At 45.0% G+C, this 21,117-nt stretch overlaps 1 protein-coding gene across 2 annotated transcripts in view; it reads right to left on the minus strand.

Moving 5' to 3' along the window:
- Positions 1 to 7,479: 7,479 nt before the first annotated feature.
- CSNK2A2 (casein kinase 2 alpha 2) overlaps positions 7,480 to 21,117 on the minus strand; it is a 30,985-nt gene continuing 17,347 nt past the window's right edge. Inside the window, exons 7-12 of one of the 2 annotated variants that reach the window (XM_084812300.1) lie at positions 21,005 to 21,115; positions 20,571 to 20,672; positions 17,916 to 18,016; positions 13,751 to 13,899; positions 11,815 to 11,908; positions 7,480 to 7,861 (exon numbers count right to left, since the gene is read on the minus strand). In XM_084812300.1, the coding sequence (XP_084668426.1) occupies positions 11,832 to 11,908; positions 13,751 to 13,899; positions 17,916 to 18,016; positions 20,571 to 20,672; positions 21,005 to 21,115 (540 nt within the window). In that variant the 3' untranslated portion in view covers positions 7,480 to 7,861; positions 11,815 to 11,831. Of the gene's footprint in view, positions 7,901 to 11,814; positions 11,909 to 13,750; positions 13,900 to 17,915; positions 18,017 to 20,570; positions 20,673 to 21,004; positions 21,116 to 21,117 lie in introns of both variants that reach the window. The other variant, XM_084812298.1, reaches the window with a different exon arrangement.

A 21,117-nucleotide genomic window follows, 5' to 3' on the forward strand; every position in this document is an offset into this window, starting at 1 on the left:
ATCCCAGGACATTTAGAAGCTTACACAGAGTAGCAGAAAATCCTCAGAGCTAAGAATCCAGCACAGTAATACTGAAGAGTGTTATATTCAGGCTTCACACAAGAGGCATCTTGGACTCCAACAAAAGATCCCATATAATCCAGAACTTCAGAAGAGGCTTTTCTCCAAGTGCCACCCTTGGGATGAGTGTATCATGCATTTACAAAAGAGAGTGACATCTTTGCAGTGGCACCCAAGCTCTGGGATGCCCTCCCCCCAAGGGAGATACAGCTGGCACTAAGTCAAAACATCCGTTTGCCCAGGCACTTCAATTTAAAAAAAAATTAAATTCAAACGGATTTTAGATTGGTTGGTTGGTTTGCTGGCTGAATTGTTTTTATTGTTGTGATTTTATTGTTGATGGCACCATCCATCAGCCAAAGAAGCAGCTGTTGCAGGGAGCTTGCTTCTCCCTCCATGCCAGAAAGAACACTTAGGACACGATCCTATGAATGTTTAGACAGAACAAAGTTTTAGAACTCACAGCATTTCCCAGCTAACCATGCTGGCTGGGGAATGCTGGGAGTTGTAGGACTTTTTCTATCTGAACATACATCAGATTGCACCCTTAAGTCAGTTGACCTGGGACTAAAGAGCTGAAAGGAGGCACACCCTGGACCCATCCATTAACTGGGGGGACTAAGGACTACTGCCTTGTGCAGACCAGATGTGTCTGTGTGTGTTATTGCAATCTATTGTGTAGGCTGTGGCAGGGTGGGGTCATTATTATGAAAAATGTATACTCCACAGGCCTTAGTTCAGCTTTCTCCAACCTGGTGCCCTCTGGATGTGTTGGACTGTCACTCCCAGAGTTCCAAACCAACATGGCCATTGGCTATGCTGCCTAGGGTTTGCTGGGGCTGGCAGTCCAACACATCCAGAGGACACCAGGTTGGCGAAGCCTGCTTTAGCTGCTGCTGCTGCTGCTCCTTCAACATCTACATTAAAAAAAATAATAAATGGTGACCATAGGGGAGAATACCTCCCTTCACCTGAGGGCACCAGATGTTAGCAACCAGGGCCAGTTAGCACCCACTGTTTCAGTCCTTGTCCATTGCCCAAGCCTCCGCTGTTGCCCCTGCACTTCTGCCTCTTTTTGGTACATCTTTCTTCTAGCACTGTGCTTCAGCTGTTTGTTTTTAAACACTGATTTTTACAACAGTAACAATAATAAATGGGGAAATAAAACTAAACATGGAGGGGTGATAATAATATAAGAGAAACATAAATGGGGCCTAAGTACAGCAACAGAAATAGGTAGGTCCAGGAGACAGAAAAAAAGTGGAGATTCTGCTGGAGCAGCTTTCATATACAAGGCTAAAACATCCAACCAAAACTGCTCAGGAGGTTTAGCAAAAAGTTCACAGATCCAGTGTTGAACAGATACCATTTGTTTGGTTGACCCTTGCCTATGAGATCTTAATGATACAGGGTGGGATACAAACGTTTTAAATAAAGTGAAAAATAAAAATATGCTGGCTGATTTAATCAGCTAAGGGAGGGGCATGTTCCCTCTTGCTTGAAGGAAGCAACAATAAGGCTTTTATTTAAAAAAAAACAACCCATCTTAGATCCTAAAGAGCTGGGAAGTTGTAGGCTAGTCTCAAATATTCTATGTCTGGCCAAGGTGATTGAAAAGATGGTTTTGCAACTCCAGACACATCCAGATGATACTGGACCATTTCAGTTGGGCTTCCAACCAGGATATGGGACTGAGCTTGCTTTGATAGCCTTGGTGGATGACCTATGCCAGGAACTGGAATGGTGGTGAGGGGCAGGGAGTGCAGCCCTACTAGTTTTTCAGGACTTTTCAGTGGCTCTCAATATCATTCACCATGGTATCCTTCTGGAACATCTGGCGGGGTTGGGCCTTGGGGGCACTCTATTGCAGTGGTTCTGGTCCTTCCTTCCAAGTCCCAGAACCACCTGTGAAAGGACGGCTGTTCCGCACTTGGTCTATGGCGTCCCACAGGGTTCTGTCCTGTCCCCTGCGTTATTTCACATCTGCCTAAAACCTCCGGGAGACGTCATCAGGAGCTTTGGAGTGGCCAGAGCAACTCTTATGCTTTGTCACCCTTCAACGTTGATAATGAGTTTGATAATGGACTGGACAAGGATGAACAAGATGATATTAAATCCAGAAAAGACAGAAGTGCTGTTGGTGAGTAGAAAGCCTGGCTCAGGGACTGGGATTCAACCTGTTCTTAAGGAGGTCACGCTCCCCATAAAAGATCAGGCACACAGCTTAGGAGTACTCCTGGATGATGAGGAGTACTCCTTGGTGATGAGGAGCGCATTTGCACAACTGTGTTTAGTGTACCAGCTGTGACTGTTCCTGAGTCAGTCTGACCTGGCAAGTTATTGATAGGGATGTCAGAGAATTCCGCCATGGATCTCGGTGAGACCGAATACCCCCACCCCACAAAAGGCGCGCAAAATGGAGCACTTACCTGCTGCTGTCGGTGCTGACTTGCGAATGGTGGCCGCATGTGCGGCCGCCATTTGCTTCCTTATCATAGCCGTGATAGGCTACGTAAATCATTACATAGCCTATCACGGCTAACACAGGGACGCCATTTGCATCCCTGCAGAGGCCGTGATAGGCTACATAAGTATTTACGTAGCCTGTCATGGCAAGCAAAAAAAAAGCAGCGGACGCAAATGGCGGCAGCTATGGGGGCCACCATTTGCGTTCCCCCTTTTTTTTCGCCGTTTTAGCCTACGTATTTACGTAGGCTATTACGGCGAAAAAAAGGGAACGCAAATGGCGTAGTGGGCGCTATTTGCGTTCCATTTTTTTTTTGCCGTTTTAGCCTACGTAAATATTTACATAGGCTATTACGGTGGGAAAAAAAGGGGAATGCAAATGGCGTAGTGGGCGCAATTTGCGTTCCTTTTTTTTTTTTGCCCTAATAGCCTACGTAAATATTTATGTAGGCTAAAACGGTGAAAAAAGGGAACGCAAATGGTGGCTGCCATAGCTGCCACCATTTACGTCCGCTGTTGTTTTTTTTGCTTGCCGTGATAGGCTACGTAAATATTTACGACGCCTATCATGGCAAAATACAGGGACGCAAACGGTAGCGGCTACGGCAGCCGCTATTTGCGTCCCTGCAGGCTGCCCAGCGGCCGGATGTCTGGCTGTGGGCAGCCCCAGCCGGTGGCTCCGCTGAATCTCCGCGGAGCGGAGCTGGCCAGACAGAATTTTGGGGGGAGGGACGGAGCGCCTCCCCCCTACCACGAATGTCACCCTTCAAAAAGGTAAGTTTCCCTTGTTATTGACGCCTTGTTTACATCATGATTCAACTCATGCAATAGTTGCAATATGTTCTATGTGGAGCTATCTTTGAAGAGGGTCTGGAAGCTTCAATTGGGTTGCTAATTGGTGCATGGTATTATGCTCTTATCACCCCAAATACTGAAAGATCTGCACTGGTTTCGGATTGTTTTCTAGGCTCAATTCAAAGGGTTGGTTTTGATCTTTAAAGCTCTAAACAGGTTAGAGCCTGGCTATCTGAGGGATCGCCTATCTTGGTACAAATCTGCTTGGTTACTAAGATCAGCAGCATAGGCCCTTTAGAAGAAACCCTCACTTAAAGGCCTTCTTGTCAGGCACGCAGGAAAATGCTTTCTCCTGTGTTGCTCCCCAACTCTGGAACACACTCCTTTTGGAGCTGCAATAGGTCACCATTCTCTCTGCATTCAGGAAGGGGGTAAGATGCATCTTTTAAACTTGGCTTTTTAAATTATGGTTTAAAAAATGTTTTTACTGTTTTCTTATGGCCCTGATTATAGTGTTTATGTTTTGAACCTTTTGCAAGCCTCCTTGATTGGTCTAGAAAGAGGATATACAAGTATTTTTAAAGCCTGTCTTTTCCTGAAAACTTTGCAGATAAATCACTCATATCATCCATTCCAGTTTGGACTCATTCGGTAGATGCCTATGGCTCCATGTAAACAGATTTCTATGTATATTTTTCAGTTTGCCCAACCTGAAGATATGTGGACCAAAGTCTAGAAGTATGGCCAACCATGTGTGTGCTTAACTCTTGGCCATCCTGGCTGATTATGACTACTAGGCAAGGACTGTCTGGAAGGCAGGTTATTGCTGGGTCATTAAGAGAGGGCGATATTCTCTGATTTAAGTAATCACTCAGTATAAAATATCTAATTTTAGGCTCAAGCATCTGGTGTCAACCCAGTTCCAGGTTTTGTTGGATGATTTATCTGGACCTTTTTAGTCTGGGTTTCGACCTGGTGTGGAACAGGAAGTGCCTTGGTTATCCTAGCTGGGCAATTTGTGCCAGGAGATGGACATGGGAAGTGTAGCCTTGCCTCTTTTAGGGACCTTTGATGCCATCAGCTACAGTAGCCTTCAGAGCTGCTTTGCGAGGAGGGGTGAGGGACAGTTCTTAGGTAGCAGGTTTTTCCTGGGGGCTAGGTCCTAGATGGTGGTGTTGGAGGACTACCGTTCCACTGCATGGCTTATGGGATGCCATGAAATTCCAGCTTGTTCCTTATGGTTTCCAACATCTAGACGAAGCCACTGGTTGGAGTTCTATTGCAATCCAAGATGAAGAGTCAGCAGTATGCTGATGATAGCTGTCTCATTATCAGATCCTAAGGAAATAAGGAAAATCCCAAACCATTATCTGATGGCTGTGAGGGACCAGATGGGGAGGAACTAAACTGCAATTTAATAGTTACGTGGAAAGGCTCACAGGTTCAACCTCTGGCAAGTCCAGGTAGGGCCGGGAAAGACCTCTGTCTGCCAGTCAGTGTAGATAAGACTGAGCTTTGGTCACTGGGCAGAATAGAAGTGTAATCAATAAACAAACACATCAACAGGACCAGTGGTCTGGCTCACGATAAGGCAGCTTCCTATGTTCCAAGTAAGATAGAATTGCTGTTGCTGGTGGGATTGGCAGAGTCGAGAATATGTGGAGAAACCTTTTCACCCAAGGGCCTCATTTCTTTAGGGGGCTGTGTGCCAGCAGTGGGCAGAATCAAAGCCACAAACACACCCCATCCACACACAGTGTCCCAGCGCAGCAAGTAGGCTTGAAAGAAGTCTCTAATTGGAGGCAATAGGAGGCTTCTTAAAAACCGCTGTATAGGGAGGGCTGGTTCGGGGGAAGGCTGCAGCATGCAAGGAGGGGTTAACCCTTCTCTCCCCACCCCTTGCAAAAATCACTTGCCCAGTGGGAGACGTTTTTGAAATCCAAGTGCTACCAGCAGGGGCGAGGCCTGCCAGGGAGGCTGCGTGGGCCGCATCTAGCCCAGTCTGCTGGTCCCTCACCATTCACGTACAGCCTGTTTTGTTTCAGTTTGGGAATGCTACTTGAACCAGCTTAGCTTTTAGCTGCTTAGGTGGTGGTGGTCCAGTTGCATTCTTTGTTTGAGAAGTCACACTTGACAAGTTAATTCAGGCCTAGAGTCTCCGGTTTTAATGGACTTCTGCAGAATCCCACTCTAGTGACAGCCTCAGGAGTACCTAAATGTCAGTGTCCTATGATCTAGTGTAAGCACTGATACAGTAATTCCCTTTCTTTCAAAATGTATAAGGTGAACAGAACCATGTCTTTCCTAGAACACGAGGTGAAGAGGAATAGAGCAGACTTTCCACATTAGCTAAGTACAGCTTATCCATTATTTCACCCACATGGGCAAAAAAAGCCCAGGCAGTGAAGTGCAGTATAGCCCGTGATCCAAACTTCAGAAGTAGCTTTGCACTCCAGTGGACTGTCTAAGCTCGGCATTCTCCAACCTGGTGCCCTCCAGATGCTTTGGACTATATTTCCCATCAGGATAGGGAAGGTTGACCTACCTACTGATATGACTTCTACTACAGGGCACGATCCATTCCAACAATCCAGTCAGAGGCAGCCTCTGGATGCTGAAAACAGGTTTCTCTCCTGTGGTTCAGGTACTGTCAAATCTCCAGATTCTCTGGCATTCTTTGTTGCTAGGAGACTATGTCTACATCACTACAAAGACAATTTCTCCACCGATGCCCAGACATGACCTCGTGAGCTTTCTGGGGTGGTGAACTACACAATGCCTCCAGAAGCCTGATCATGGCTCTTTTGTTTTTAGAGAACAGCAGTGGCACTGGGGGAGGTGCTCCACTTTTTGCTTCTGCACTCGGTCCCTGCTTTCCCCCTGGGGGGGTCCTGTATTCCCCCCATAGGTCAGAAAGTAACTCAGGCAGAGCATTTGCCAAAACAGCACCCAAGGTTAAGAAGCCCCGTGGCCAGTTGCAGCTCTCCTTGGGCCTACCTCCATTTCCCTAATCCTGGGGTGGGCAACATGTGGCCCTCCAGATTGTTTTGGCCTACAACGTCCATCACTCCTTGCCACTGGCTATGCTGGCTAGGGCTGATAGGAGCTGTAGAAAACATCTTGTGAACCACAGGTTGTTCACCCCTGTCTTAACAGAAAAGTATGGCAAGAGATCAGTCATGGATTTCCATGTATCAAATGTAGCTCAGGCACAGTTTATCAACCAAAATACTATATTTTAAACATGAAGGATTTATGTTAGGCACCCTTGAGCAAAACTAGGGAGGCTTTTTAGATCTTCAGGGACAGTATGACTTGGTTTGCATGGCATGACTATCCATGGGTTGTTTAAACCACGGGTACTTGTGAACAAGCAAGAGCGAGCAAGCTATTTCTCACCACCCTATCGCTCCTGCTGCAGCCTAGTGGAGCTAAACAACCCAGGGATGTCCTGTCCCTGGGATGTGGCTCAGGACAAGTGCATTAGATATTCTTGGTTGTTGGAGAGACAACCCATGGTTTGGTTCTTGGGTTACAACTCTAGGTGGTCTCACTCCCCAAAACCCACAGTTCCAGGTTTGGACATCACAATCAACACCACAGAGATGGAATGTCCCCGGACTGTTTAGCTCATCAACAGTGAGTGGGCTGGAGCCAGAGCGCTCACTTGCTCCCACTCGTTCTCGACAATCCATGGTTTAAGCAACCCACAGGGAGTCATACGGTATGAACTGGACCACACAGTATGAGCAGTGCTCAAGTTGTCTTTTTCCTATTCCCTCCCCCCTTTTACTCATTCCCTGATTTTTCTCTTTTGCTTTCCGCTTTGGATACTGAGCCTACAATTATCCGATTGCCAACATATTGTTTTCCAATGCCATATTGATGGAGATATTGGAAGGGAGGATTCTGGAGAGTTGGCAGGCTTGAAACTAAATGTTTTTCATTATCCTATGAAGGAATTCATAGGAAATGTCATTGCTCTTTTTCAGTGGTTTTACGTACTTTCAAACCCCCAGGACAATTGTCAAGAAAAAGGCGGCGTTTCTCTAGTGCCAGATCCTGAAGGGCTACATATCCCCAACTGAGCTTCACTCCTGTTCCACAGCAGCATCCCTCACTGCACGACTCCTCCCAGTCTTAAGTTAAGACTCTCCATACATTTACTTAAAATTTTTATTCAATAATATATAATTATTTTAATATAGAACTGTCCATTGTGTCACAGAGCCTCCCTCTTCCCCCAGCCTGCAAAATAGGAGCCAGTTTGTCGGGACGCCACACACTGGGCTGGGTTCAGCACCTGAGCCAACAACGGTGCTGCATACCCTTCCCATTTTCCATGCTTTCTTGGCCAGGAAGAGGTCAACAGGAAGTCAAAAGCAGAAGTTAAGGTTTGTGTTTTTATATGCTGCTGGGTGCCATCAGCTGCCGCCGTTGCAGTCCTTGCTCCGTAACCTGCCACTGGGATGACATCTGGAAGCTGCACACCACCATCTCTGTACACAAGCGGGTTAAGACGTTTGATTTGGTTCTTGTTCTGCTTATGGAAAATTGGGAGGAACAGCATCAGACAGACCTAGGGAGAGAGGGGAAGCAAGCATCAAATGCAAAGCTGGCGTTGGAAGGCATTGCGTAGCCAGAATGGTTAGTTAGTACAATGAACAAGGGGCAGAGGCAACGGGGTACGTTTAACCAAAGGCCTGCTGGCCAAACCCCTGCCATATTCCACTGACGTTGACTCTAATATGGTGGAGCTAACCTGTCTGCTGGGACTTCTCCTTCTGTGACCATGCCTCAAGTAGACCTGTGCAAGACTGTGGTGGTGATCTAGTGCTGGTTCTGCATATGGCAGAACTTGAGTGAGGGACAGCAAGAAAAAATACGTAAATAAATCAGAGCTCAGACTGGCATTCCACCTCACATATTTTGTCCCATGCAGAGTGCACCTCCTTCATCTTCCTCTGAAAATTAGCCAGCCTGATGGAGACAGAAGAGGGAAGGGATGTGCACTCTTCCCATACAGCTATACCACATTATATTTAAGGAAGGATGCAGCTCCTTCTGCTAGACTTTCAATTCCTGCTGGTTAACTCTTCAAGGAAAGCCTGCAGCCACCTAGAGACAAGGCTGTACATGCACTGCAAATTCTGCAGAAGCAGAACAGATAAGCACAGATTTCAGTTTCCTTAAACTCTTAGTTTTCATTTAAAGGGTGGAGGGGGAGGGGGAGTGCACGCAAGTTTTATGGCTGCCAAGAGCTGCTTGACAGTGTGTGGGGAGTCAACGTCTGTTGAAGTTTCCAAGGCCGGGGAGGTGGCTGAATAACATTTCCAGAGATGGCAGTGAAGATTCAGTGCGCTGCAGTCCTGACCCCTCCCCACAACTAGCAAAACAGGAGAAACAAAGCAAGCGTGCCTAAGTTATGCAGGTTACACAGCTCCTTGCCGCTGCTTTTTTTGCACAGAGTAGACACAGCTCTTCCTAGAGCAGCCTTCCCCCATCTGATGCCCTCCAGACATGATGCCTCCAGCATGGCTAATTATGGAAGATTCAGTCCAACACATCTGGAGGGCAGCAGACCCTGTTCCCTGGCTCAACAGATAAGATGTGGTACACATTGTAGCACACTGGCCGAAAAGGTTGGTTGCCACAGAACTAAAGAGTAGCAAGCATGTACACAAAGCTCCATAGCGGAAGGCAAAGGTCAATGTGGCCATTGCATCCAGTGCCTGGTGCCAGTGTTTGAGTGTTCAGACTTGGTATGGCCAAGTGGCTGAAAGACTGAGCTCCCGTTCAGGGAGCTCCAGTTCAAATTCCTCCTCTACCTGTGGGCTTTAGGCAAGCCACTCTTTCTTTTTCAAACTCAGCCTTCCATCTAAAATATGGGGATAATAATATTGCCTACCTTACTGTAGGGATTACAGTATTACCTATACTGTAGGGATGTTCAAAGCACTTCACGTACATCTGAAAGTGCTACATCATTGGCATTCATTAGTACTGATATCAATAGTGTGATTGTGCAAATATAAGGCTACATCAACCACCTCAATCTCCAGAAAAAAATATCCACACCCTCATTCATCTTAGGCAGAGGAAAATCTTATTCATGCTTGGAAGCCAGTTCTTTGGGTCCTGAGGAGGATGGAGGATCGGGTGTTTCATTAAAATTGTTCCACGTTTCACTAACTGTTGATGATGCTTCAACAGACTCCAGATAAAGTTAGCACAACTATAAGCCAATATACTGGCCTCCCCTATTATACATCCAAAATATGCCAATAACTTCTATTATGCAAATTAAATTATGCAAGGAGGCCTTACTCTGGTGTGAACTGGACACTGGGTTTTCCTAAAGACAGATGCAGTTAAGGGAATACGTACGTATAAAGAAAGGACTGTGAAAAGCATTTAAGGCTGCAATCCTATGCACACTTACCTGGGAGTAAGCCCCCACGGAACATGGTGAAACTTACTTCTGAGTAAACAGGCACAGGATTGCACTGTAAGTTAAGATTATATACAGCAGAAAGCAAAGCTTCTACAGCAGGCACACTTTTAAACTTTCTGCATTGAAACAAAGAGCGCTTAGTGCCAAGGAAACAAGGTTCCATACCACAAACGTTGCTCTCTAAATAAAGCTGATTAACCTGTGCACACTTACTTCGGATATTTAGTTTGGACTCACTATTTCAATTTTTTAAAAATACATTTGAAATTGCAACAAAATCTTACCTCCCACTGCCCCCCAAACAGCGAGGTGGCAAGAGATGTATGGGTTAAATAAGGATGAGCAACGATTAGGGGAGAGCGAATAGAAGCTACAAGGAAGACTCCAAGCATCCTTTTGCAGACTGAGTATTAATGCACGCTGTTTGGTATAAACTTTGTTTGAAAGTAGTTACTCATGCGGTCAGAAATAAAAGGTAAGAAAATGCATCTCAAGAGAGGAGGTAAATGCTTCATATCCAAGTCACAACCCAGCCTCTCCACAAGACTCAGGGGCTGCCTTTGCTCATTTAGCCCCATTACGAGCTCTGTGAAATGAGGTTTCAAACCGGGATCCGAAGCGAAGAGAACAACCCCCACTTAGCCATTGAGAGTTGGGACTTGAACCCCGGTCTTTTACACCAAATAATGCTTTAAAGATGGAGGATAACAAGATGGTTTTCCTCCTGGGCCCCAAAGTGAAATCTCAGCTCCTGAATCAGCTTTTTCCTTCCAAAGAATTCCCAGAGACTAAACGGAGGACAACACACGTTTGTACATAGAGAGATTTATTGGTTCCAGTGAATTGTACAAATGGATCTGACCTGATATCAACGCTAACATGTTATTGGGATGTGGAATGTAAACAGATGCTTCAAATAGAAACAGTCTAACCTTATTACTTAAAATTAAATATTTGACAATGTAATAGAAAGAAAAATCTGCATTTAGGCATGGTGACAAAAACTGTGTGGATTTAGGTTAATGAAGTCACCAGAATCACACAATATAATTCTCCCCAAAGCTGGGGTTAACTATGGGGCTCATAAGAGACCCACTGAAAAAACTAAAGCAGCTTCTCACACACCCATCCCCCAAAGGAGAGGATTCTACTCGAACAACTCCAACATCGAGCTGGGCGTGTACAAATGCTACAGGGATCTGAACCCTAGGCAGGTTGCTGCTCACCAATTCTGAACAGCCCCACTATTTCTGGCTTCCAAAATTCCCCACTGGTCTCCTTGCCAAACATTTCCTCACATATTCAAAGCTGCTGTAATCAAAGCAATTCTAAAATTTGCATATTGATGGGAATGACCATGTTGGCTTTTCTACCAATAAGAACATGCCTTGCCAGAGGAAATACTCTTTCTGCCTCAAAGAACAACCCTTCCTCCCTCTAAAGCAGGCACTTCCTCACAAGAAGGGGGTCCGGGTACCAGGATTCTCCCCAATGGGTGTCTTTGAAGCACATTAGCTTGATTGACTCAACCCATTTCCAACACTTACTGTTTAATCGAAAAGGGAGGAAATCACGGGCCAAGATCAGACATGAAAAGAGTAGGGCTGACATCCACCACTAACAGGCTTTCATTTCCTTATGTCTTACATAGACTGAGCCCACCAGGGCTTATTTCTATGGGGTACATGCTATATTCCAGTGTGTGTGGGAGGGGAGATATCAACAGGCTGCCCAATGGAAGAACAGAGAAAATGGCACGTTAGGAAAGGTAGAATACGAAACGGCAGAATCAACCCAGAGCCAGTCGTGCAGACCTTGGGGCACACCCTTGAATCCATGTAAATCTTGCACAACCATTTGGATTGGGACTTTGGTAACACACAGAGAAAGTTGGAGTAGCCATAAGTGCTGGAGAGAGAGGGAGGCTAAGACTTAACCCCCTTCAAGATGAGGCTTCTGCTGAGCATATAGGGGATTGGGTTCATCCCTTCCCTAGGTGACTGAAGGGTGTGTTTGTATTTGTAAACCTCTGGAATTACCCGTCGTTTCCCAAGCTTCATCGAGTTGCTGTTAGGCCACTGGAGAGCACGGAGCTGTCGGAGCTGGGCTGGGCCTGCTCCTTGACAACTGGATCTGCAGGAGGAGGAGGAGAGCAGAGGTTACTGGGACCAAACAGGTTAGCAGTTAAGAACATAAGAGCAGCCATGCTGGATCAGAACAAGGGTCCATCTAATCTAGTATTCCGTTCATACAGTAGCTAACGTGTCTTTTTTTGGAACAACAGATGTTTTCCAAGGAACACCCAGGCAAAGCAGGGCTGCTTGGGATTCCAGACACAAGGAACCAGTGAGATTCATCCAATTCCAGTCCTCCCAGCCCACTTCTCTGAGATCTGCCACACTTAGCAATTTTGCAGGGAAAGCCAATTTAACATTGGTGTAACCCTCATTTAACCAATCTTGAAATACTTTTAGAATGGTTCACTTATTTAGCTTACAGTTGTTAGGTGATGAGGTATCAAGGGATTCTTATATATATCCCTTGATTGATAGATAGATAGATAGATAGATAGATAGATAGATAGATAGATAGACAGACAGACAGACAGACAGACAGACAGACAGACAGACAGACAGAGGTGTGTGTGTGTGTGTGTGTGTGTGTGTACCTGCAGTTTCCTCTTCTAACCAATTCTCTCTCATGATATTATTGAGAATAGTATGTGTTCTCCAGGGTCCAGAGCCGGCCTAGCTTTTGTTGTCCAGGGTTGAACTTTGGGAACAAGATTTAGTGAATTGGCTCTGAGAAAGCCTACACTGAAATCTTGTTCCCAAAGTTCAACCCTGGACAACAAAAGTTAGGCCAGCTCTGGACTCTGGAGAACACATACTATTCTCAATAATATCATGAGAGAGAATTGGTTAGAAGAGGAAACTGCAGGTACATCTACTTGATACCACCTTTAAAATCCTTCCTCAAAGCCATCATTTCCATGCTATCTTGGCCCTATTTCTTGGCCCTCATGACTAACCAAAACAAAGCCTAAGCACATCTAATTGTATGGCTCACAATTGTCCTTGCTGTTCCTTCCCTTCCCACCTTTGGCTGTCTCCCCCGCTCTAGGAGGGACTGCAAGCCCACTGGGTGGGGGACATGACATTCTTACTTGCGGAACTTTAGAGAGTACACCAACATATATCAACGGCGCTGTACAAATAATAATCCGCCCAGACTTGGAGTGAGACCTTTCAAGATGCTCCGGCTCCAAGAGCTTGCTGCTTTTCTTAGAACTGCAGAGTACTTAACCAAAGTACTTATGCACGCAACCCAGGTGAGTAGGGGCACTTTCTGCAAACACTTCTGTGATAAATTCTAAGGGTGCTAATCCAGCTTCACTAATGGAGAAGTATGAAATGCATACAAGTGCCACCATTTATGATTTTGAACACATGTAGCAATGGGAAAAAGCTGACACCGCACAACTTCTCATTTTGAGAGGAGCAAACACTTCAAACTGCAGGTATATTTAAATTCTTTTCACAAAACCTCACACTGAGCACTTCTAGAAGATTTTGTATTCTCCAAAATTAAGACTGCACCATATAAATCCAAGGAAATATATTTTAGAGCTTTTCACAGAAGTTCCCATTAAGCGCCCCCACCCCCAATCCTGAAGATTTAATTTCAGAGGGGTAGCTATGTTAGTTTGTTGCAGCAAAAACCATAAACCACCTTACAAGATTAAAATAAATGTGCTGGCTTTCAAAGCAGCACAAGACTCTTTGTTCTTTATTTGCAGAATATGTGCAAGATTTTTGATTTTCTAAAAAGTCCTGTCCTGGCTACAAAGGTCCAAAACACTTCAAAGCCTTGAAATGGTTTACAGCTTTTATAAACAAGTGCCTAAACAAACAGCCACATGGGCCATTTCCCAGTGCAGTCCCACCTGTATTCTGCCTTCACCAAAAGACTTACAGAAATAGGGGTGCTCCATAGCTTCTTTGGCAGTCAACCTCTGTTGATGGTCATATCGCAGGAGTTTATCCAGAAGATCTAAGACTTCAGGGCTGACCAGGTGTCTGTTTTCACTATGGATGAAGTTCTCCCAACGTTTCCGTGAATGTCTGCAAGGTGGAGAGGATAGTTTGTGGTAATGAAGCCTGAGATATCACCACTTCCAAATGAAGAGATGCAACAGGGAACCTCAGAAAGATGCTCTGTCATATTTCATGCACATGCTTTGAGAGCATGCTTCTGACCCAGGGAGATCTTACCTACCATTATCAGCATCCTAACCTAGTTAATGTACTTGGCCAAATGGGGTTTAAAATCTGTTTCAGAAAGTTTTCCCCAACTTTTTTTTTTTAAGCTACCGAAATAGACACACCCATGGGTTGAAAAAAGTTAACTGATTTAATACTTTGTGATAATAGAATCAAGCTATGCATATTGGAGCTGGTGTAGTGGTTAAAGTGGTAGACTGGGATTTGGGAGATCTGGGTCTAGTCCCTACTCAGCCATGAAGCTCACTGGGTGACTTTGGACGATCACTAGCTCACTACCTCACAAGGTTGTTGTGAGGATAAAATGGAGAGGAGGGCCATGTAAGCTACCTTGGGTTCCTTGCAAGAGGAAAAAAGGTGGGATGTAAGCATAGTGATAAATGCTGTAGCAGAAAGATTTTAATTGCTCCTCCTCATAGCATCATTTCTTGTTTAATTCATTTGAGTACAATGCACTTAATGTGAATCCCCAAAGGTAAATAAAATCCATTTTTTAAACAATTCCCACACTTTGCGGAGTTAACCTCTAATTAATTCTTGGGTGTACCAACTGCTTTGCATCACAGGGATGTTACAACAGAAATGGGAGACTGGTATGTCAGTTTCAAATCTCTATTACATTTTTCAATGTGAACTGGAAAATGCAGTCTGGAAGGTGGGTGTGCAATTACTTAAAGTGCACACACAACACAATGGGAGCAGACCTGTGGATCAGAATCAGGTCATCAATTTTCTACAATACGGGGGGGGGGGGGGATTTAAAGTGCAAGATCAGAAGTCAAGTGGAAGGGTGTACCTACAAACAAACTGAATTTCTGGTGCAGCAGTGTCTGCCTGGAAACTGGTAAAATGCCATCAAAAGAGATTCACTTCTCTGAGCAAGAATCCCTGTGGTTACAATCCATTTTCAGGAAGTGCTGTGAGAGCTTAGTGCCAAAAACATTTCACTGGGGCTGTACGTATACATGCCTTGCATACTGATAAGCAGCAAACTGAGATCTGACCTATACATAGCTGTTCCCTATATTTGTGACATCAGCTGAAATGTGAATTAACTTCTTGTAGTAACCCTAGGTTTTCATAAGAATAAAGTGGACCGCAGCATTGTGCTTACATTTGAAAGGGATGTCTGCAGTCCCATATGCAATGCCCATGAAAATAATGCAATTGCTAAAGGGATCTGTCTAATCCACGCAGTGAAGATGCTTTGGGAAAATACACTTAGCGAATACCCCAGTTGTGATAGTTCTTTCACCACAAAGACAACCCTGTGCACATTTTCTTGTGATAGTCCCACTAAACTTAATACTCCCTCCAAGAAACTACCTCCAAATCTTTTTCAAGCGTACATACTGCGGGTGGAAGCTGTACACATGTGGAAGTGAAACCTGGAAGTGGCACACTTTGTACCAAATTCCCACATAAATGCCATTTCTCACACGCTGGAAAGTGGAACAAATTCCTTCTCACCAGCAGACCTTCAGGAGACCTGTAGTCACCAAGCACCTTCCAACGGGCTCTCAAAACCAAGCGATAAAATGTTCACTCTAAGAGAGCCAAGAATGTTAACAATTTGCTTTCTGTTTTCTACGCCCTAAGGAAACAATAATCTCATGTCTTTGTAACATAGAAGACTAGGATAATGATGTCTCTTTTAAAAGTCAAAGTTTTTTTTGATACTGTCAACAGTCTGTGGAGGCACAACAGAATACCTTGAGGGATATATGTAATCCATGCACACCTCTTGGTTTCAGCCATTTGCTAGCATCACAAAGTAAGAGATGCAGCGGACAATACTACAGAGTAAACGCAAAACCAAATCTCGCAGAACACGGAGAGGTAAAGAACAGCATCTGTAATGACACTTCGTGTTATGGTACAGAGGAGCTCCAGATGCACTGGCTCTCTGGCACATGTAGAGTGCATTATGGACTTGACATTATCCCAACACCCTGGTTCAAGAATCCATTTTGTTCCATATGGCCTGGGAGCTGCCAGGAACAGTGTCAAGGCTCTGGCACCACTGCAGAGGCAAAGGAGTCACAGAAAGTACATGCTTCCTCCTTGATTAAGTTTCCCTATGTCCAGGGAAAACATGCAAATGCCTGCCAGATGGCCACGCCACTAATCCACAAAGGTACCCCTGAATGAGAGAATCAAAAGCCCTGGCAGGGAAAAATCGCCCAATCCTGAAGCGTTCTCAAATCTCAGCTGGGTGAAGCACTACCTGGGCACCCTAACAACACCCTTGTTTGGAAGATTGGCCTGTGCTCCTCTGCATAGCCAGACAGACAAAAATTTAATTAAGAGGGAAGGAATCTCCCTGTGCCTTCTATTCAGTGGCAAGAACCAAACAATTGTTTTGTCTTAACCCATCCCGGGTCCAGCCTCTGAGCCATCAATCTCCTTGTTCCCTATGCCTGCACCCGATGGCGTTTGGCAGGCAACATTCATTCTTTCTGCTTGGGCATCCCTCATGGTGGTGTCTCTCAGCTGTAACGTAAACCTAAGGGTCCAACTGATATTTACGATCATTCCTCATGACTCTTTCCTAGCACGATTCTCCGCTCTGGTGCCTATCCCCGTTTCCAGGGCCTGAATCCCCTGCTCTGCCTTGGACCTGCATGCTCAGCGAGAAAGCCTTGCCCCCTGGTACAGCACCCCATTAAGTCCAGGGTAAGAGGACTGCAGCCTATGCGTGAGCGGTCAGTTCTGAGTCCAAAGGGAGAAATGGTCCCACAGGAAGCATAGAGGACTGGGAAGCAGCTAATGAAGTCTCAAGCTGATTGCTAAATTCCTGAATTTAATTGGAAGTTCTAAGGAGATGCCTCATTGTCAAGGCTCTCCACATAAATCTGTTTTTAACCCAAATCCTGGTGGCTCCATGGTCCCTAATAGTGGCTTAGCTTCTGTTCAGTCTCCCCATCCTTGCTCAGACACCTTTCTTTTGGATGTCTGTAGTACAGGCTACTGCCAATAGGCCAGAGCAGCTTGACGCTATTCTCCCATTTTTGTTATTTGAAACTAAGCTAAGAAACCCGAAGATAGTTGTGCCCACAGCATTTTTCTAATCTTTGGTAACCAACCAGGAAGTGATGTTCTTTGGGTTGCTATTCTTCTGAAGTCAGGTAATTATAGTCACTCCTGCTCCATTTTTTTCTTCTTTTCCTTTAAAATCTGTCCATTTCTGGGCTCGGGGGCCCACCATTTTCACCAGCCTCGCAATCCCCTGCTCTGCCATTTCCATAGTGCCACCTTCCCCTCCTTATTTGGGGGTGCACATTTCCCTGATCTTAGTCTTTTCTGTCTTCTACATTAGGCTTATCAGAACTGGTACATTGGCCCATGTATACTAACCAAGCTATTTTTCTCTCTGTAATGAATGTGCATGTGTGTGTTTTTGAAAACAAAAATCTGTAAAAATGAAGTTCATGTTTTTGGACTTTGAATGTTGCTTCAGCTAATTTCCCCATCTGAGCAGTAGATATTCCCAATTTAGTAAGACATTTCTCATTTAGTCTGCTGTGTGCATACTACATCTCTGGTTAAAGGGCCCCTAAGACCTGCATTGGTTGTTACACATGTCCACACGCAAGCTGTGTTATTGTGTGAATGCAGACGTGCGGCAACAGCTGGGAAACCAAGTTACAGAAAAGCTTGGCCAACAGTTGCCAGGACTCCTCACTGCAACCACATGAAAAAAAGGCTGCACCTATCTAGAACAGGTTCCAGGATGTGCCTGTGAGCAACAATCTCACCTTGCTTTTTTCTACAAGGGAATGAAAAAAGGCCCTATACTTCATGCTAAGTGTCTACTCTCCGGGCAACACAAAAAATATATGCTGCAATGAACTTACTGTCCCAAGATATCATTGAAGTGGGGGTCCAGTTCTATATGGTACTTCTTCAGATAACCATATAATTCATCTGTACCCAGAACCTTTGCGATGCGAACCAACTGCAATAAAGAATAGATCTGTAGCAACAGGAAAAGAAAAACAAAACACCACCACACTCTGCTGCTCTGTTGGGAAAAAGCTAACTCAGGAGCTGCCAATGCAAGAAAGACAGGCAGGAGCCAGGCAGGAGCAAGTGACATCTTTTCCTGAATCAGCTGTGCCAACAGCACTTGGAACAGTACACAATTGCTGCATGCAGGAAAGGCTTTTCCATTTTCTCCCCCTCTCTCAAGTCCCTTCCCCCACATCATCTTGCTGCTTAGACAACCTGTTCCCACTCAAAGGGAAACATGGAAGGGCTGTAGCTCAGCACATGCACTGTGGGAGCAAATGTCCCAGGTTCAGGCCCCGACATCTCTAGTGAAAAGATCCCCTCCACTTCCTGAGATTTGGGAGAGCCACTCCCAGCTGAAGCAGACAATGCTGGGCTAAATGGGACCGACATAAGGTAGCTTCATATGTTCATCTGAGAAGCATTCCTTCTAGGTCACCCACTTACTCAACAAAAATTTAGCAATTTTGGGTGGAAGTACTGTTTGACTGGACCCAAGAGGCCCAAGTCTAAATCCATTTAAGCCCTGCCTCGTCAAGGGCACAATGCTTGCCCACTCAAACCTGAGAGATCAGACATTACTGTAACCAAGTTCAAGATAGACCCTTTTTCATCTTTCAGACACAAATTATCTGAGGTTCTCAGATAGGTGTGAGGTGACTACGAAACCAGTTCTGGCTTATTTGGGACAATGATTGTGGTTTTGCATTTACTATGCTAAATTTATAGAGTTTGCTTATAGAAACAATCAAGGCAAGAGTCATGCCCAACATGTTAAAATGCAGTGGAGCTGGTAATTGAGTTTTGTCTTGGAGACAGAACATCTTTTACTTCAAGTTAACTATTTTTAAAAGCATATTTTATTAGAATGAATCATAGAATAGTAGAATCATAGAATAGTAGGGTTGGAAGGGGCCTACAAAGCCATCAAGTCCAACCCCCTGCTCAGTGCAGGAATCCAAGTCAGAGCATCCCTGACAGATGGCTGTCCAGCCTCGTCTTGAACGCCTCCAGTGTGGGAGAGCCCACCACCTCCCTAGGTCATTGGTTCCACTGTCGTATTGCTCTAACAGTCAGGAAGTTTTTCCTGATGTTCAGCTGGAATCTGGCTTCCTGTCACTTGAGCCCATTATTCCGTGTCCTGCACTCTGGGATGATCAAGAAGAGATCCTGGCCTTCCTCTCTGGGACAGCCTTTCAAGTACTTGAAGTGCACTATCATATCATGATTTGAATGAAGTATTATGTGGCTTTCTGTAATACATAACATAGGTGGCTGGTTATGGGTATTTATTCTTGTTAGTTCAAGTGTAACTTTTAAACTCTTATTTGCTGCCTGCTGATACAAGCAGATAAATTTTGGTTAAGACGTTTCTTGTTTCTAGTTATTGAATTCATGTTTTCGCCCTATACTTGTCTTTTTCTCCATTTGAACTTAGCCTTGTTGTATGAAAACTATTGGCAGGTAATGAATTAACACTTATTCTAAAACCGTTATTGGCATTTTTTAGATTAATAAAGTTATGAGTATTGATCTGATTGACTAGTAATACACATAAGACAGGGTTTTCGCGCAACCTAGGAAAGAGGAAGTTACTAGAGGCACCTACAACTCAGGCTTCCAAGGCCAGTTCAAGGAGATCCTTGTTCTCTTGCTTCAGAATTGGAGCAGAAGCCACCCTGATGCAATTCTGGTAATGCTGATGAGAAGCCTCCACATGGCACAGATGGCCACTCAAGGAGGCCTTCTAGTTAAAAGTCTGGAAAGGGGAAGCACACCCCACAATTTCCAGCACCACATCTCAAAGTCATTAGTAGTGGCCCCATTCCTCCTAGTCATCGGCATTTTATGCTGGCAAAAAAGGTGCCACAATGGAGTTTTCACAAATGTTGAAGAGGCAAGTGAGAACAAGCTCTTCTGACCTTTTCATTTATTTCTGCAGCCATTAAGCTTTAAGCTGCAATTCTCAGGATTCTATTAGAATCCCAGAGTTGGAAGGGACCTCAATGGTCACACAGTCTAACCCCACCTGCTAATGTGGGAAATCTGATGCTACAGCAGCCCTGATAGGCAGCCATCTAGCCTCTGCCTAAGAACTTCTAACCACACAAGAGTGCCCATAAACCAGGGCTTCTGTGCACATTTTTGTGGCATCCGCTCTGGGAGAGTTGTCAACAGTCCATACCTATGTTATGCTCAAGGTCCCTGGCTGATTACGCAGTGGGAAAAGGTAAATACTGTAACTAGACAGCCACAAGTGAAGCACCACATATGCCCCGAGATCTCAGTGCTTCAGCCTCCAAGGCAACAGCCAGTCTCAGGCTGGAACAGCAAGGTTCATCTTAAGCTTTTGAGAAACGTTAGTAACATCTTACAAACTGGGATGTCCTTTTGCCACCAAAGGCTAGACATCACAATGTGTCCCATGATGGCTGTGGAAAGAGAGAAGAAATGTTCAACAATCAGCCTCTTTGCAAGTTATTCTATGCCACCATTCTCACCTGGTCATAGTTGTCTTGACCGTGGAAAAAAGGCTCTTTTCGGAAGATCATGCTGGCCAGCATACAGCCTAAGCTCCACATGTCTAAGCTATAGTCGTACATCTGGGGGGGGGGGGGGAGAGCAGAAAAAGTAATGAAGGAGGTTGCCGCAACTTCAACCTATATTTTGAAAGCACAGTTGCTTAAAAGCTATATATTCACTTTCAATGTTATATGAGAATTTTGTTCCAGTATCTGAACGGGAACAACTTCAAAAGGAATCTTTAATGCAAACCAAGATTCCACAGATCTCCGCTTCTCCTTCCTGGCTGCATCTCTGATCTCTGCTACCCTTTCCCTGTGTGTGTGTGTGTGTGTGTGTGTGTGTGATGCAGGTTATAACACTGGTGCCCACCTGCATTTCAGATGGGAGCAAACTAGAGGGCAAGACTTACTTGGTAGTCCACGAGAAGCTCTGGCCCTTTGAAGTACCTTGAGGCTACGCGGACATTGTATTCCTGAGCTGGATGGTAGAATTCTGCCAAACCCCAGTCTATGAGCCGTAACT

This window comes from Heloderma suspectum, chromosome 8, assembly GCF_057233095.1.
Source record: "Heloderma suspectum isolate Gila_16-S chromosome 8, 16-S_ref, whole genome shotgun sequence".
In the NCBI taxonomy this organism is placed as follows: domain Eukaryota; kingdom Metazoa; phylum Chordata; class Lepidosauria; order Squamata; family Helodermatidae; genus Heloderma; species Heloderma suspectum.